The sequence below is a fragment of the Hylobates moloch genome, unplaced genomic scaffold, assembly GCF_009828535.3.
Source record: "Hylobates moloch isolate HMO894 unplaced genomic scaffold, HMol_V3 SCAFFOLD_7, whole genome shotgun sequence".
In the NCBI taxonomy this organism is placed as follows: domain Eukaryota; kingdom Metazoa; phylum Chordata; class Mammalia; order Primates; family Hylobatidae; genus Hylobates; species Hylobates moloch.
Window position 1 is genome coordinate 41,776,408 of NW_026652282.1, and position 17,574 is coordinate 41,793,981.

Below are 17,574 nucleotides of genomic sequence, written 5' to 3' on the forward strand. Positions count from 1 at the left end.
AAATAAAGCTACTATGAATATTTGTGTATGGGTTTTTGTGTGGACATAAGTTTTCATTTCTTTAGGATGAATGTCCAGAAATGCAATTGCTGGATCGTGTGGAAGTGTCTGTTTAGTTTTATAAGAAACTACCAAACCGTTGCCGAGAGCAGCTGTACCCTTCTACATTCCCACCAACAGTGTCTGAAAGATCAAATTTTTCTACATCTTCACAGTATTTGGTATTGTCACTATATTTCATTTTATTTATTTATTTATTTATTTTCAGATGGAGTCTCACTCTGTCGCCCAGGTTGGAGTGCAGTGGTGCAATCTCGGCTCACTGCAACCTCCACCTCCTGGGTTCAAGCAAATCTCCTGCCTCAGCCTCCCCAGTAGCTGGGATTACAGGGGTGCGCCACCACACCCAGCTAGTTTTTGTATTTTTAGTAGAAATAGGGTTTCACCATGTTGGCCAGGCTGGTCTGGAACTCCTAACCTCAAGCAATCTGCCCGCCTCAGCCTCCCAAAGTGCTGAGATTACAGGCGTGAGCCACCGCGCCTGGCCGAGATTTCTTTTTTTAAAAAAATATATCTTTTTTATTTTATTTTACTTTAAGTTCGGGGATACATGTGCTGAACATGCAGGTTTGTTACATAGGTATACATGTGCCATGATGGTTTGCTGCACCTATCAACCCGTCATCTAGGTTTTAAGCCCCGCATGCATTAGATATTTGTCCTAATGCTCTCCCTCCCATTGGCCCCCAACCCCCCGACAGGCCCTAGTGTGTGATGTTCCCCTCCCTGTGTCCATCTGTTCTCTTTGTTCAGCTCCCACTTATGAGTGAGAACATGTGCTGTTTGGTTTTCTGTTCCTGTGTTAGTTTGCTGAGGATGATGGTTTCCAGCTTCATCCATGTCCCAGCAAAGGACATGAATGAGATTTCTTTTTCAAGAGCCTTTTAACTATTAATTCAATTTTTTAGTAGTTACAGGACTTTTCAAATTATCTATTTCATATTGGGTGAGTTATAGTAGTTTGTGCTTTTTGAGGAATTGGTCCATTTCATCTAAATTGTCAAATTAATGAATGTAGAGTTGTTTTTAGTAATTTTTTTTTTTTTTGCCTTTTAATGTCTGTGGTGTCTGTAATGAGAACCCGTTTCATTGCTGATACTGGTAATGTTTGTCTTCTCTTTTTCTGTTGTCAGTCTTGATAGAAGTTTTTTGTTTGTTTTCTGTTTTTTTGTTTGTTTTTGTTTTTGTTTTGTTTGTTTTGAGACAGGGTCTCACTCCCATTGCCCAGGCTGGAGTACAGTGATGCAATCTCAGCTCACCCGCCTTCCAGGTTGTAGCAATTCTCCTGCCTCAGCCTCCCGAGTAGCTGGGACTACAAGTGCTTGTCACCACACCCGGCTAATTTTTGTATTTTTTGTAGAGACAGGGTTTTGCCATGTTGGCCAGGCTGGTCTCGAACTCCTGGCCTCAAGTGATCCACCTGCCTTGGCCTTCCAAAGTGCTGGGATTACAGGCATGAGCCACTGTACCTGGCTGATAGAGGTTTTTTGATCTTTTCAAAGTACCAGCTTTTTGTTTCATTGTATTTTGATTGTTTTTGTTTTCAGTTTTACTGATTTCTCCTTTTATCTTAATTATTTCCTTACTTCTGCTTGTTTTGGGTTTTTTTAATCATCTAGTTTCTTGAGGTAAGTACATAGATTATTGATTCGAGATCTTTCTTTTTTTCTCATGTATGTGTCTAGTGTTATACGTTTTACTCTTAGCTTCACAAATTTTGATGTTGCATTTTCATTCAATATAGTTTTATTTTCAATGAATTGTATTTAAGTATGTTCTTTAATTTTAAAATTTCTGGATAATTTCCTGCTATCTTTCTGTTACTGACGTCTAGTTTGATTACACTATGGTTATTTAATTTATTATTATTATTTCAATTTTTAAACATTTGTTCAGATTTGTTTTGTGGACCAGGATAGGTTCATGTTGTGAATGTTCCATGTATACCTAAAAATAATGTGTATTCTGTTAATAGGTGGAATGTTCTATAAATGTCAGTTCAATTCTGTTGGTTGATGGTACTGTTCAGTCCTTCTGTATCCTTACTGACTCTCTGTCTAGTGAGTTCATCATTTGTTGAAAGAATGGTGTTGAAGTTTTCAACTATAAATATAGACTCGTCCATTTCTTCTTTCCTTCAGTTTTTGCTTCAGGAAATTTGAAGCTGTGCTATTTGCTCTGTACATATTTAGGATTGCTATATCTTGTTTTTGGATTGACTCTTTAAACCTTATGTAACATTCTTCTTTGTCCCTGGTAATTTTCTTTGCTCTGAAGTCTATTTTATCTAACATTAATATAGCTACTCTTCCTTTCTTTTGATTAATGTTTGTATGGTGTATCCTTTTCAGCCTTTTACTTTCAACCCACCTCATTATATTATAAATTAATGGTAATGTTTTTAAATCCATTTTGCCAATCTCTTTTAGTTTATATATTTAAACCATTTGTACTTAATCTAATTATTGATATTTTAGGACTTCAATTTGATTTCTGTTTGTTCCCTCTGTTTTTATTCCTTTGTTTTCCTTTTCCTATCTTCCTTTGAGTTACTTGAACATTTTTTAGAATTTCATTTTATCTGTAGTGTTTTTGAGTGTATCTCTTTGTATGTTTATTTTAGTGGTTTCCTTGAATTATACCTATGTAACTTATCACAGCCTACTGCTGTCAACATCTTACTACCTCCAGTGAAATGTAGAAAACTAATCTCCATTTAGGTTCCTTTATCCTGCCCCTTAAATAGTCTCTTAAAAATTTTCTCTACATATATTGAGAACCACATCATACAATGTAACTTTGCCTCAACCATCAAAAATAATTTTAAAAACTCAAGAGAATAGTTTATTAAATTTACTCATATTTTACCTTTCCGTTGTTTTTTCTTCATTTGTGATATTTCAAGCCTGCTTTTATCATGTCCTTTCTCTGGGGAAGAACTTTAGCAATTCTTTTATAAAAGTTCTGTTGGCGAAAATTATCTTAGTTTTCTTTCATGTGAAAATGTCTTTATTTCACCTTCATTCCTGAAGGATATTATCATGGGTTATAGAAATCTGGATCGAGGCTGGGCACTGTGGCTCACGCCTGTGATCCCAGCACTTTGGGAGGCCAAGGCAGGTGGATCACTTGAGGTCAGGAGTTCACGACCAGCCTGGCCAATGTGGCGAAACCCCGTCTCTACTAAAAATACAAAAATTAGCTGGGTGTGGTGACGGGCGCCTGTAATCCAGCTACTTGGGAGACCAAGGAATGAGAATCATTTGAACCCAGGAGGCGGAGGTTGCAGTGAGCCAAGATCACGCCACTGCACTCCAGCCTGGGCGACAGTGAGACTTTGTCCAAAAAAAAAGAAAAATCTGGATTGGCAGATATTTTCTTTCAGCACTTGAAAACTGTCGTGTCACTTCCTTCTGACCCCCATGCTTTCAGATACAAAATCCATTGGCATTCATATTGTTGTTCCCATAATTAATGTGTCATTTCTCTCTAGTTGCCTTCAGGATTTTTTTCTTTGTCTTTACTTTTCTGAAGTTTGAGTATGCCATGGCTTGGTGTAGATTTCTTTGAGCTTTTCTTCTTTGGGGTTTGCTCAAGTTCTTGAATCTGTAAATTTATGTCTTCTGCAAATTTGGGAAATTTTCAGCCATATTCCAAGTACTTTTTCAGTCTCTTTTTCTGGAACTTTGATGACATGCATGATAGATCATTTATTATGGTTCCACAGGCCCCTGAGGCTCTGTTTATCTTTTTTTAAACTCTATTTTCTGTTGTTCAGATTGGATAATTTCTATTCTATTTTTAGATTCACTAAGTCCTTACTCTATCATCTCTATTCTGCTATTGAGCCCATCCAGTGAGTTTTTCAAATTTTTGTTATTGTATTTTACAGTTCTAAAATTTCTATTTGGTTGCTTTTTAAAAAATTATATTTCTTTGCTGAGAATTTCAATTTTTTCATTTGCTTCAAGTGTGTTTGTAATGGCTAATTGAGGATGTTTATGATTGCCACTTAAAATCTGTTTCAGATAATTTCAATATCTGTGTCATCTCAGTGTTGGTATGTATCAGTTGTCTTTTCTCATTCAAGCTGAAATTTCCCTGGTTCTTGGTTTGACAAGTGCTCTTTTTATTGTCCTGGACACTGGAAGAATTATCTTATGAATCTCCGAATCATATTTAAATCTTCTATTTTAGCAGGCCTCCACTGACACCACACTGGTGGAGAAAGGGGCACATCACCTGGTTACTGCCAGGTCAAGTTGGCAGTCCAGAGATCCTGGCTTCCCACTAGGGCTTTGCTCACAGGAGAGGGGATTTTTTTTTTTTTTAATTGTGGTGCTTGGTTTCTGTCTTTTTAGAGTGAACCTTTCCTGTCCTTTGGCTAGAGGTAACAGGCTTTTTTCAGGGCTTTTTTGTGTGTGTCTGTCACAATTGGCATTTCTGGCTTGCTGGCTTCTTTAGCACACAACATTCAGGATACAGAGGCGGCAAAAAGAAAACTCAGGGTCACGGTATTCCTCAGTTGCCAAGGTTCCTAGTCAGTCGGCCTTCTTCTCTCCACTCTTCAGACTCTTATCTTTGTTTTATACATAATATTTGGAGTTTTTAGTTATACTTTGTGGGAGGAATAAGGAGAAGTGCATCTATTCCATCTTGTCAACTAGAAGTCAGCCCATCTGGCTGGGCACGGTGGCTCACATCTGTAATCCTAGCACTTTGGGAGGCTGAGGCGGGCGGATCACCTGGGGTCAGGAGTTCAATACCAGCCTGGCCAACATGGTGAAACCCTGTCTCTACTAAAAATACAAAAATTAGCTGAGCGTGGTGGCGCATGCCTGTAATCCCAGCTACTCGGGAGGCTGAGGCACGAGAATCGCATGAACCCAGGAGGCGGAGATTGCAGTGAGCCGAGATCATTGCACACTGCACTCCAGCCTGGGTGACAGAGCTAGACTCTGTCAGAAAAAAAAGAAAAAAAAGTCGGCCCATCTGGAAATTGGTTTTTATTAAAGACTGAAATTTGACATGGTGGCTCTTTATGTAAGTAACCTGTTGTGGAGGCTACAGTAACTCCATCTTGGATGCTAATCCACCATGTTGACTTGTGATTAACCCTGGTTCCAGGAATGCCTCTGAGATTTCCAGTTCATCTATTGTTCCTTGTGTAAGAGCACATCCTTACCATAAATCCTGCCCTTAGATCAAACTCCTACTCATTCCCTCTGAAACACGTGTACCTTTTCCTGTGGTTTATAATCCCTGGGTCTGGGGGTGGGGGGTAATGGTGTGGAGATCTACCTGCCTTGCAGCTGCTCAAGACCATACTTCTGTCCATAAGTTCCCTGATAAAATCACCCTGTGATGACAAGCTGGACTTATCTGCCTCCTTCTTTGGTTTCTCAGCCCCTTCTGCATTTGGGGGTCACTTTGCATATATAGCCCTTTCATAAAACATGGGTACTAGCAAAATACTAAAGATTTATATAAAGGGGCTGGGCACAGTGGCTCATGCCAGTAATCCCAGCACTTTGGGAGGCCAAGGCAGGCGAATCACTTGAGGTCGGGAGTTCGAGATCAGCCTTGCCAACATGGTGAAACCTCGTCTCTACTAAAAATACAAAAAATTAGCCAGGTGTGGTGGTGCACACCTGTAGTCAGAGCTACTCAGGAGGCTGAGGCAGGAGAATTGCTGGAACTCAGGAGGTGGAGGTTGCAGTGAGCTTAGATCATGCCACTGTACTCCAGCCTGGGCAACAGAGTGAGACTCTGTCTCAAAAAAAAAAAAAAAAAAAAAAAAAGACATAGAAAGGCCTCAAAGCATTTCTGAAATTAGCTTTTCCTTAATGCTTAGTGTGAATCTTTATTGCACATTTTAAATCATCTTGAAACTGCCTTTCCCAAACTTTGCATCAGTAGTTCTATTAAGCTGATGGACAGTTTCACTCCATTAGAAAATGTCAAATTTGGTACACATCCAGGATCAGAGGAAGGATCACAGGAGAGCAAGAAACTGGTGACAGGACTAGTACAGACACACTAGAGTCAGCCCACTTTCCACTGCTCACAGAGTGACACAAGCAATGTGTTTAAATGAAAGAAGAAAAAAGTTCAGGTGCCACAAAGGTAGAAAGCTGGACTCACTGCCTATCTACAGCCTCAGTTTTATAGAATCGTCAGTTGCTGTTGGCATTTTGCACATATGAACTGGTACATGAGTGAAGAATGGATGGGTACATGGTTGGTGCCTAAAGGTACGGCTTCAATCCCAGTTCCTCCTACACGCTACCCAGAAGGTCCCAGAAAGCCCTGTTCTCCTCAGCAGGCGCTTCACAACAGCAGCTGCAGAAAGCGCAGCCATGCTAACAGAGGCGCCCCCAGAGTTTTCCCATCTTCACCCTCACGCAACACCTCTTGGGTCATTTTCTCCTGGTCTGTCTTCACAAACCGGAAATGATTGATACTGATTCGGTATGGGTTTGGAAGATTATAGGTTTCTGATTTAAAAGGCCTTATGTTGTCAGGGTCCAACAGACTTTCTTTCTAGGGATTTCTGTGTTCTGAAGTTCAGACGTCCTTTGTTCCTTCCCTTCTAGGTCAGTCACCATGAACCGGGGCACTCGGCATGCTGCCCCAGCACTGGAGAAGCAGTGCTGTGGAGGCAATCTGTCACACTGTCAGAGTCTGGGACTTGACTTGCTACCAACTGCTGTGCAATTCTGCTGAGCAGGAATAACATGAGCTGTTCAATAATGACGGACGCATTGGTTGAGATGAAGTTTCCAGTAAGGAAGTGACAGTGCAATGTGGATATTTATGGCCGTAAAATAGGAAGAGCTTTAGTTCCCAGGCTGAACCTGCCACTGCTGGAGCCATTTCAACAAGGCATCCTTACAACAAAGAAGAGATGTGATTTGGTACCATTTCACATCAGCAGGTGTCTGGACGAAAACATTAATGTGAATAAGGGCCAAGTGCGGTCCTGTCTATCTTGATTAAATTACTTAATATTAAATAATAGGTCTGGGCAGTATTGTTTTTAACCTGACTCATCCGGCTGTCCTTCAAATAGCTCCGTCTCCCTCTACCCAGAACTGATTTTTAAAAAGTAATTTTTCTTCCTGGGCTGGGAGAACCCTAATGAACTGAAACACATTTTTACTTTAAAATTTTCTATCTATCTGGTGTTTTTGTAATTATACTGTTAAATGACTCTGGAGTCATGTTAATGACAGGATTTGTTTTGTTTGGATGCAGTTCAATTGCATGGTTTGGGTAAAAGCTAGTCTACATACAAAGGAATATGAAGACTGTGGAAGAAGCCGTATATTGGGTTTAAGAATTTCAGCAATTATCCAGTAAGAACCTAAGCATTAAGCTGCAATGTCAAATCCACTTGCTTCAGTCTTACTAGTTGATGTCGCCAACAGTTGGTGATGCCTTTTTCAGGGTTCCACATTCAAAGCCTGTTAAAGATGGTTACAGGCAAGGGGGAGTCACAGGCAGAGGCTAAAGTATATCTTTTAACCCTAATGCACATTTTAGAAAGTCTCAAAAATCTGTTGCTGTGATTTTTACATCTTGTGTTTGTTTGTTTTTTTGTTTTTTGAGACAGATTCTCGCTCTGTCACCCAGGCTGGAGTGCAGTGGCACGATCTTGGCTCACTGCAACCTCCACTTCCCGGGTTCAAGTGATTCTCCTGCCTCAGCCTCCCGAGTAGCTGGGACTACAGGTGCATGCCACCATGCCTGGCTAATTTTTGTATTTTTAGTAGAGACGGGGTTTCACCGTGTGGGCCAGGCTGGTCCTGAACTCTTGACCTCAGGTGATCCACCCACCTTGGCCTCCCAAAGTGCTGGGATTACAGGTGTGAGCCACTGCGCCCAGCCCTATTTATTTATTTTAAAACTGAATTTCTTCAAGCATCATCTAAATCAGAGGCTGGCAGAAACTTTTTCTGTTAAGGCCCAGATAGATAGTATAGTAAATAGTTTAGTTTTTATGGGCCATATGATCTCTGCTGCAACTCCTCAGCTTTGTCATTGTAGCAGGAAAGTAGCCACAGACAGTAAGCAAATGAATGAGCCTAGTCATGCCAATAAAACTTTATTTACAAAAAAAGGCAGTGGGCTAGACTTGGTTCAGGGGCCAGCTGTAGTTTGCCAACCCCAGGCCTAAAGAAAGCTGGAGAGGAATAGCTTACACCCAGAAAAGAACCTCTCAGTGAGGGAAACAGACTAAGAATAGTATCACACTACAGCCTTCTACCAACAGATGATACTTCTTTAAAATACAAAACAAAATTAGCTCAGCCAGTTAGTTGTTTTATTTTGAGTTTTGTTTAAAAAAAAAAGCTTTGAGAAAATGTGTTAAATATCAGTAAAGGGCAGGAACACACATGGCTAGCTTTACAATAGCAATCTAAACATACACAAAGGCAAACGTTGAGTAAAATGCTAGGGAAAGACAGCACTTCGGGGGCCTACTGCAGTTTTCCTTATTGCACATAAAGGTTGTGGATAACTCCAAGTCTTTAATTTTTCACAGTTATACTTTAATGTCATTTTATATAATGTTTATTTATATAACATACTATAATGTTAATTTTATAAAACCACCAGTTTGCTACTGTTGAATGGAAATAGAAGACAAAATTCTCCCCAATTACACTATGTAAGCGCTCTATAAAAAGTTCCCTAGAAGGTCACATCATTCCATGTTAAATTCGTCCTATTCTATTTTAAAAATTGCTTTTCAGCTATTAAATGAATCTTGGTGGCCTTCTCATTTAACCATTTTCATGGACATAGTACAACTTTCCAAGTAAAAAGTACCAGATGTATTTTATGTGAAAAACAAAAGGACAAGTTAGGAGGAGCTGGCCCTACTATGAAATCACACTTTGAACGATCAATTTCAGTGGTAAATTCCCAATCCATAGACTTAACACCCACACAACTGAAAATCATCCCTCTGCTTCTCCAAAGCCCACAATTGGAATAATCACAAGTCAGCCCCTAAATGTCCATGCGGTTAAGTCATCCAGTAACACCTGAACTGTAGCCTTTTTTAAGTGCTTGAGACAGCAGATGTTGCGGCTTCCATGCTGTTTACAAGTCCTTTTCTATCTGAGTTCCTCCAACATATACAGGCCCAGACAATTTTCCACTGGCCAAGAGTTGACTGTGACATTTGGTGATTCTGTTAAACCTTTTGAAAGGTGGTCATCAGAAGGAGAAGGTGACTTCTGCTGTGTGCTCTCATGTCTGCTTTGGACCTTTTCAAAGGGCAGCACAGCAGGCAGCCCTTCCTTCTCATCTTCTCCAAGGCTCAGGTAGCAGAAAACCAGTTGCCTGTGTGTTCCATATGGGCCATGACTATAGTATACCCTGCTTACAAAAATAAGACTAACATCAAAAACTTTGGTTTTGCTTTTTACAATTTTTGCTAGCACTGGGTGACAAGATGTGTTTAATTTTTTAAAAATGTCTATGAAAATTGAAACTGGAAAAAATTGTTTATCTCTAGGTCTTGTTTTGAAAGGATTGTTGATGAGTCTACTTGCTTTTCCTAGTTAAGACACTAGCAATGGTTTCTACAGTATTTCTCTATATGTTGTTTTCAGGTTTTAGAAAGGGGGATGATCTTTTCAGGTATCAAAGTGGTAAAAGCAGTATTCAGATGGGTTGTTTCTAAACTACAACTCTTGGCCACTAGATTCCTTTGACTTACTGTATCAGAATGTAGCAGCCAACACTGGCAAGCCAGAGTGTCAAAGAACAACAGAAGAGATCAGAACTCAATGATACCAGTCTAATGTATATGAAAGACTTGTTCCTGAACTAATTAATCTATAGAATCAACATCAAAAGGCAGACAAGAAACTTGTCAAGTTCCCCACTTTTGAAGTGGAATAAGAAGTCATATACTTGTGAGATCAGCAGGCTGACTTTCTAGCAGCCCTCATTGCAGATAGATAATCTTTCACAACAGATGGTAAAATCAGCTTTCTGATACACTCTTAGAACTCACAACAGGTGCACAGTAGGTTTCCAAGTGGGTGATTTTCACCTCTGATGAGATGCTCTAACACCCTGCCACTGTTTTTCCCCCTAAGTGCATCAGTGGTGTTTCTACATTTGGAAATCACTTGTTCACATTAAACATCTGGTATGATTACATTAACTTCCACTGCAGACAAGGACAGGGAGAGATAGGATGACGGGATGACGTGAAACAGACCAACAGACCTCTATTTTGGAAGGAACTGTTAGTTCTTTGTCCTAGACCGAATCGTTCATGGATAGCTGAGATACCCTTTTGCATGTTTTCTAAAGAGATTCCATTTGTCAGCCAAACCACAGAGGACATTTTCGGGTCTAGTGAACACAGCCTGAAGAGCTCCTTGCTGTTTTCTTGATGAAACATTTGATGTCGCAGTGTGATTTCTGCCTTCCAGGCATCAATGCTTATTTGTCTGATCACCCCAGTAACCACCCTGGATGCTCGGATCCATATGCCCTTCCTGTGCTTGTTTCCTAGGAAGAAATGTGGCCTTATTTAAATTCCAAATTTTCTTCTCTAGGAGAGAAAGTTCAGGTTTCTGGTAGTTCTCAAAAAGCGTACTAAAAGGAATGGCAGCTTTCATCTTCTGTCAGGGCTATACAAAAGTGTGCATCTCCTTAATTACCTGCTACGGAAACCACCACCATCACCATGTGATAGCAAAGGACCACAACCTTCTACTTTACTCCAGCAGTAAAAGGGCCAACCCTTATTCTGAGGAATCCAGTGTGGACTCAGGCATGAGGATAGGTGAAGGAAAAGAAAATCTGACTCCAGAGGGGACTATTAGTTTAATTCCAGGTGAAATTAAAAAAAAAAAAACAGCTTCCCAGAAACCTTCATGCTTGATTAGTCAGCAGCTCAGTTAAGACAATACCTTCCCTTTATTCCCCACAAGTGGGAACCGAGATGACAGGTTTTTAATTCTCCCCATACATACCCCAAGTCACCCTTCTCTTTCCTCGAAGGCTCCAAGGTTTTCGTGATCTTTTCAGCTGTACTTTATGGAGTATGTTCTTGAGTTCTGCAAAGATTAGCATCAAACTCTCTCACAGCTGCCCAGTCTGTATTATTGATCAATACTCAGTTCGTTTCACATGACTAACAATTTAAAAAAACACCTTCATCTGCTAGGCCATTCTTTAAAATCAGATTCCAAATAGGGTCTGCTGCGAGCTCTAGACTAAAGGCTCTTGTCAATCCTGGCTGCACATCAAGAACACTCCTGAGGTTCCAAACAAAGCATGGATTCCAGGTCCCACCTGAAGCTACTGAATCTGAATCTCTGAGGGGAGGGCCCTTGCACTGATTTAAAAACAAAAACTGGCCAGATGATCCTAATTCACAGCCAGGGTTGAGAACCTCTGCTCTAGAACATCGGACTCTGCTGAACTGTCATCCCCACCAACCCAGAACAAATACGTGTATAAGATGACTTGGGTTTTTACTCTCTTGGAAGAACTTTGTTTAGTTGGATGTACCATTACTTAGCAGTTTCAATCTGATCTTATGCCAGACTGGCAGCAGATAGTTGGCTTTGTGTTGAATGATGCCTGACACAGCATAGGCAAAATGCTTCTAGATGTGGAACCACTTGACGAATGGATTCACATTCCCAGGACCCCTGGTAAGGTCAGGGTTATTCTCCACATCTTACAAACAAAAATTAGGACCAAAGGTCAAAAATTAGGACCAAAGTGCCTTACTTTGATTCACCAAATATTTGTAATCAAATAAGGACTTAGAACACTGGAAAGCAGTTCTGATTCCAAATGGCTGACAGCTCGGGGTTAGTGACAAAAGGCAAGAAAGGGAGACCAGCCTGCATTTCCAGCTTCCTAACACACAGAGAAAGGCCAGGGTAGGGTTACTGGGCAAATGCTGCAACTAGGTTCTGGGCCCTCTCTTCCCTGGGTAGGCCTTCTGGGTGGGCCTCCTGCCCTATACAAACCATCCCCAACCCACCTTGTTTACATTGGAACTACACTGTCGTAGACAGGAATTCAGGGAAGAGGACAAGCCATAATTAGGATTTCCTCCCTGTTTCCCCTGTCATCTCCCCACAGGAAAACCCTGATGGGAAGCCCGCCCCTCTAGTTTGGTCTTGGCAATCTACATTTCCTTGTATGTGAGTAGATCAGAATCAAATGTTTGCAATGAAGACTACAAGACCCTTTGGGGATAAACACAACACTCTATGAATTGAACTAAGACTAGGAAGGGAAACTGGGTGGTTATTTTTCTTCCCCAAGAGAGTCATTTCTTGTAATCTTGTAAAAGCTTTCTAAAAAAAAAAAAAAAAAAAAATAATGGCCAGGGGCGGTGACTCACGCCTGTAATCCCAGCACTTTGGGAGGCAGAGGCAGGTGGATCACGAGGTCAGCAGATTGAAACCATCCTGCCCAACATGGTGAAACTCTGTCTCTACTAAAAATACAAAAAAATTAGCTGGGTGTGGTGGCATGCGCCTGTAATCCCAGCTACTCGGAAGGCTGAGGTAGGAGAATCGCTTGAACCCAGGAGGTGGAAATTGTAGTGAGCTGAGGTCATGCCACTGCACTCCAGCCTGGGGGATAGAGCGAGACTCCATCTAAAACAAAACAAAACAAAAAACAAAACAAAACAAAACAACAACAACAACAAAACAACAAAGCCTTGAGGTGAACAAAGAACCATCACCAGGGTGTATCTGTTAGTTTTTTCCCTCCAAAATTAAGTAAGCAATATAAGATAAGCAAAGCTTTATAAAGACCCAACCAAAGAGCCAAGCAGCCTATCTCTCCATCTCTGCGAAACAAAAACAAAAATGAAAACAAAACAAGCCTTGCCTTTTAGATTTATATGGCATGACTGGTCATTACTGAGATAACTCTGCTAGATAAAAAATCCTGTGCTGGTTCTGGGCTCCAGCACATATATAATACAGGCCTCTGCCAGGCCTGGTAGCTGCTGTCTGCAACCTCACCCCAGGATATAAGAACTTCCCTTCCAGGGGCTATGAAAGCTCTTTCTCTGGCTGTGGGGTGTAGGTCTTATTCTTAAGTCCTTCACTAGCCTAGTTGACCCTGAGGCCTTATGGGTTTGGGTAGGTTGTTTAGCATTTTTCAAACTTCCAAAGCCCATGGATGACCATAAAATCAAAATGGACTTTATTGTAGATATAAAGGAAAGAGGAGAATAAAAATCATTCAACTGTATTTATTTATTTTTTTTGATACAGGGTCTCATTCTGTTGCCCAGACTGGATTGCAGTGGCATGATCTCAGCTCACCGCAACCTCTGCCTCTTGGGCTCAAGCAATCCTCCCACCTCAGCCTCCCAAGTAGCTGGAACTACAGGCATGTGCCACCATGCCTGGCTCATTTTTGTATTTCTGTAGAGACAGGGTTTTGCCATGTTACCCAGTCTGGTCTTGAACTCCTGAGCTCAAGTGATCCTCCTGCCTCAGTCTCCCAAAGTGTTGGGATTACGGGCATAAGCTACTGTGCCTGGTCTCAATTTTATTTTATTGAACCATATGAAATTGCCACTCCTGTTTTTACAAAATCGTCAAATATCAGCAAACTCATATGGCTCAACCTAATTAAATACGTATTTTCCTGATTTGCACAAATTATCAATTCAAACACAAAGTTGTGAAGCAATGTCTTATTTAAAAATTAAGCATTAAACATGCGAATTGAGAAGATTAAATGGCTGATTTCGCTACGGGTGGACTAGACTGGGACACTATTTTGTCTGCCATCATAAGAAAAACTGGCCAGTATGGTGAAACCCCGTCTCTACTAAAAATACAAAAAATTAGCCAGGCGTGGTGGTGTGTGCCTGTAATCCCAGCTACTCAGGAGGCTGAGGCAAGAGAATCGCTTGAACCCGGGAAGCGGAGGTTGCAGTGAGCCGAGATCGCACCACTGCACTCAAGCCTGGGCGACACAGCGAGACTCCATCTCAAAAAAAAAAAAAAAAAAAAAAAAAGAAGAAAAGAAAAACGCCCACGTTATTGAAAGCATTTTTTAGAAATTGGGTTGCCAAAAATAAGCTAGCACTGAAGCACAGAGACATTAGGAGAAACTCAAACTTTTCCCGAGAGGTCTTTCTGTATTTCAGCACTACAGGTGTCGGCAGACAGAACAGCTCATCCAGAAAGAATCCAAACTGAAAACCTAACTTTTAAATCACACCCACAGGTTAAGCTGGTGCAGCAGCCTCCCCAGATACAAGGAAAATGACCCTTCTCTGCATGGCACTCAGTGGTGTAAAGACACTCAGATTCTTAAGCTTATAGAAGATAGAACTTTCTAGTGGGCTGAAAATACTTAACGTTCCATTGTTTGCCCTCTGATTCCTCAGGTGGCCACTGAAATCTCATGCATTTGTCAGCTCAAAGTTTGGAATTCTACCCAGTCTTGAGAATACTATCTTGTATTTCTTTGCAGTAATTTTTCTGCATTGAGATTTCTTTCCCTCTGAATTCTAGCCTGGTGCCTTGTAGGTTTCTTGCTGCCTTCTTTTTCCCAGATAATAGCATCTTACAAAATTTGGTGTTATTTCTAAACCCAGAGTAGATACTTCAGTCCTAGTGATTATTTCCCTAGGCTGTCAGTTCATATGGTAGCCCTCAAAAGTTGAATGCTGGCCAGGTGCAGTGGCTTACAACTGTAATCCCAGCACTTTGGGAGGCCAAGGCAGGTGGATCATGAGGTCAGGAGTTTGACACCAGCCTGGCCAACATGGTGAAACCCCATCTCTACCAAAAATACAAAAAATTAGCTGGGCATGGTGGTGGGCACCTGTAATACCAGCTACTCAGGAGGCTGAGGCAGGAGAATCACTTGAACCCATGAGGCAGAGGTTGCAGTGAGCCAAGACCACGCCACTGCACTCCAGCCTGGGCGACAGAGTGAAACTCCATCTCAAAAAAAAAAAAGTTGGGTGCTTTTTGCAGTGATACCATCATCAGTTTCTAAATACCTCCTTTCCTCAGATTAATTAAAAAATAAGAGTATAACACTATTTGCCTTTGGTTTTAAACATTTCATAACTACTTCTTTATGGATATAGCCAGAGAAGGAACTATAATTCTTCGTTCCATGTTGAAATGTTCATGGATGTATTTTCAAATCTTCAGTCTAGAAAAAACACAGGCAGCATAAAGTCAGGAATCCTGATATGAGGTTGCAGTCAAGCAGCCTTCGTTGCCAGAGCCTCCAAATTGCTTTTTCATGTTTTCTGTCCCATTTAACACCAGTTTCCCATAATCCTTGGCGTTCCGATCTCAATTGCCTTCCTTCTCTTTAACTTGATATTTCTATGGTCAGCTTGACTTGCACTGCTGTGTACTGAGATGCAGCCTCTCATGGGAGGAATCCCCCCGCCCAGCACCTGCCTCGCCTTGTTCAGATACTGCAGTTGAATGAATTAGGAGACCATTAAAGCATGCTATTTTTTTGTTTAACTCTGAAACAGCGCACTACTATGTGAAAAAAGTGGGAATAGGTCTACGTTTGTCTGAATTTAGAGACACTTTTGCCTCACCATCTGCATTGTGAGTTAAATTTTAAGTGTTACGATAGCTTCAGACCCCAATAAAATAGAAGAGTTAGTTCAATCTAGTCACTGCCCCACCTCAAACAACACTAGGGCTTGCAGCTGTCCTCACCCCATCGGGAGCCTACCCCATCGCGCCAGGACTTGGGGGGAAAGTCAAGCATTATCTTCCAGAGGAAACACTAGGCGGGTGCCCCGGCTCGAAACCTTCTGGTCTCCCATTCCCAGGTCTCGCTCCAGCACTTCCTCCGAACTGCTCTTCGTTCTCCGGCTGCCCTCCAGACTCATGGAGGCGGTGTGCGAACTTGAGGAGCCATTTGCAGTCACTGTGCTGTCCCCGTAGGTCAATGTCAGGTCGCCTTCGGTCAGGATGAAATCAGAGTCTTCCTCTCTCAGTGGCTCTTGGTTCTGAAAAGTGCAACCAACAACAACAACAAAAATGAGAGACTGATATCTTCCAGGTTTGGCACCAACCCCAATCCCAATCCCAACTCCTCATCTGAAAACTGGGGATTATGAAACTTGCCTGCCTTGAGCCTCTAGCGTGGTAACTGGATGTAAACTGTAGAGGGCCAGGCACGGTTGCCAGGACTAGGACTTAGAATACTAGAAAACAGTTCCTGAATTCAATGTGTGACAGCTTGGGGTTAGTGAAAAAGGGAAGAAAGGGAGACCAGCCTGGATTTCCAGCTTCCCAATCAACACACAAAGCAAGGCCAGAGTAGGGTAATTGGGCAAACGTTGCAAATAGGTTTCAGGTACTGTCTTCTCTGGGTAGGCATTCTGGGTGGGTCTCCTGCCCTATACAAACCGTCTCCAACCCGTCTTGTTTACATTGGAACTACTCTTTGTCGTAGACAGCAATTCAGGGAAGAGGACAAGCCATAATTAGGATTTCCTCCCTGTTTCCCCTGTCATCTCCCCACAGGAAAACCCTGATAGGAAACCCACCTGCCACATCCTCAGGTGGATGAATCAAAGGATCGAGGGAGAGCAAAGTTGCAACCACTTGAACTATCAGATGGTAGCGAGAGTGTCGGAGACGGCATGAGGTCAGACAGGACCTTCTTCCTCCAATAGATTTAACCAACAAAACAAGGGGAGGGCCACAACCCAGCGCCCCCGCTGCATTGAGGCCTATTGAGTACTGTGCACTGCCTTCTAGAAGGGCAAACACAGTGTCAAATATGCTGGGTAAACTGATTTTTTTCTCTCCTGTTTCCCACCGACCCTTCAAAGCTCATCTGAAGTCCTGCATCCTTTTATGAGACAGAGCCTTCCCGGCACCGAACTGGCCTCTCTGACCCCCTCAAGGCCCCCATGCGGTCACACTGCCCAAGGCCATGGGCAGATTCCCCCAGATCAGCCCCATCTAGATGACAAACGCCAAAGGGCAGTGACCTCCTTCTCCACGCCTTGGCACCTTCCTCAACGGTGCTTACCTCACAGTAGGTGCTAAGTAAATGCACCAGCTAGGGAAGACTCACGGGTTGAGTTTCCTCTCCCAGACTTATTTCTGTGCACTCACTGGCAGCAATCACATACTTGTTTTCTGCATTCTCAGTGATGTCAACTTCCCTACACACAGTCTACAATGTGACTCCACTTAACTAATGCTTCAGCATTTTTGACAGGCAAGCACGCAACTCCTCTCACTTGCTGCTTCAAATCCTCACTGGAATGAAGCAGGGTGCAAATGCCCAGTGAGACAAAAGTCCTGTATTCAGGCAGATGCTCAGAGCACAGTTCTAAAACTTGCTTTAAACTCCCAAATTTCCTCCTCTTTACCAGTGTTTAGAAAGTCCCAAAACTCAATCTGCTTTACAGTAGCCTTCTTTCTTTATCTTTTTCTTTTTTAGTTCACTCTTGCCACCCAGGCTGGAGTACAATGGTGCAATCTT

The 17,574-nt window shown here is 41.9% G+C and overlaps 1 protein-coding gene across 4 annotated transcripts in view; it reads right to left on the bottom strand.

The window, feature by feature from the left end:
- Nucleotides 1-8,624: 8,624 nt before the first annotated feature.
- Nucleotides 8,625-17,574, bottom strand: part of SLC9A7 (solute carrier family 9 member A7) — a 160,782-nt gene continuing 151,832 nt past the window's right edge. For 2 of the 4 annotated variants that reach the window (XM_032756781.2, XM_032756778.2), the window contains one exon: nucleotides 8,625-16,081. In XM_032756781.2, the coding sequence (XP_032612672.1) occupies nucleotides 15,830-16,081 (252 nt within the window). In that variant the 3' untranslated portion in view covers nucleotides 8,625-15,829. The remainder of the gene's footprint in view (nucleotides 16,082-17,574) is intronic. The other 2 variants (XM_032756780.2, XM_058441289.1) reach the window with 2 other exon arrangements.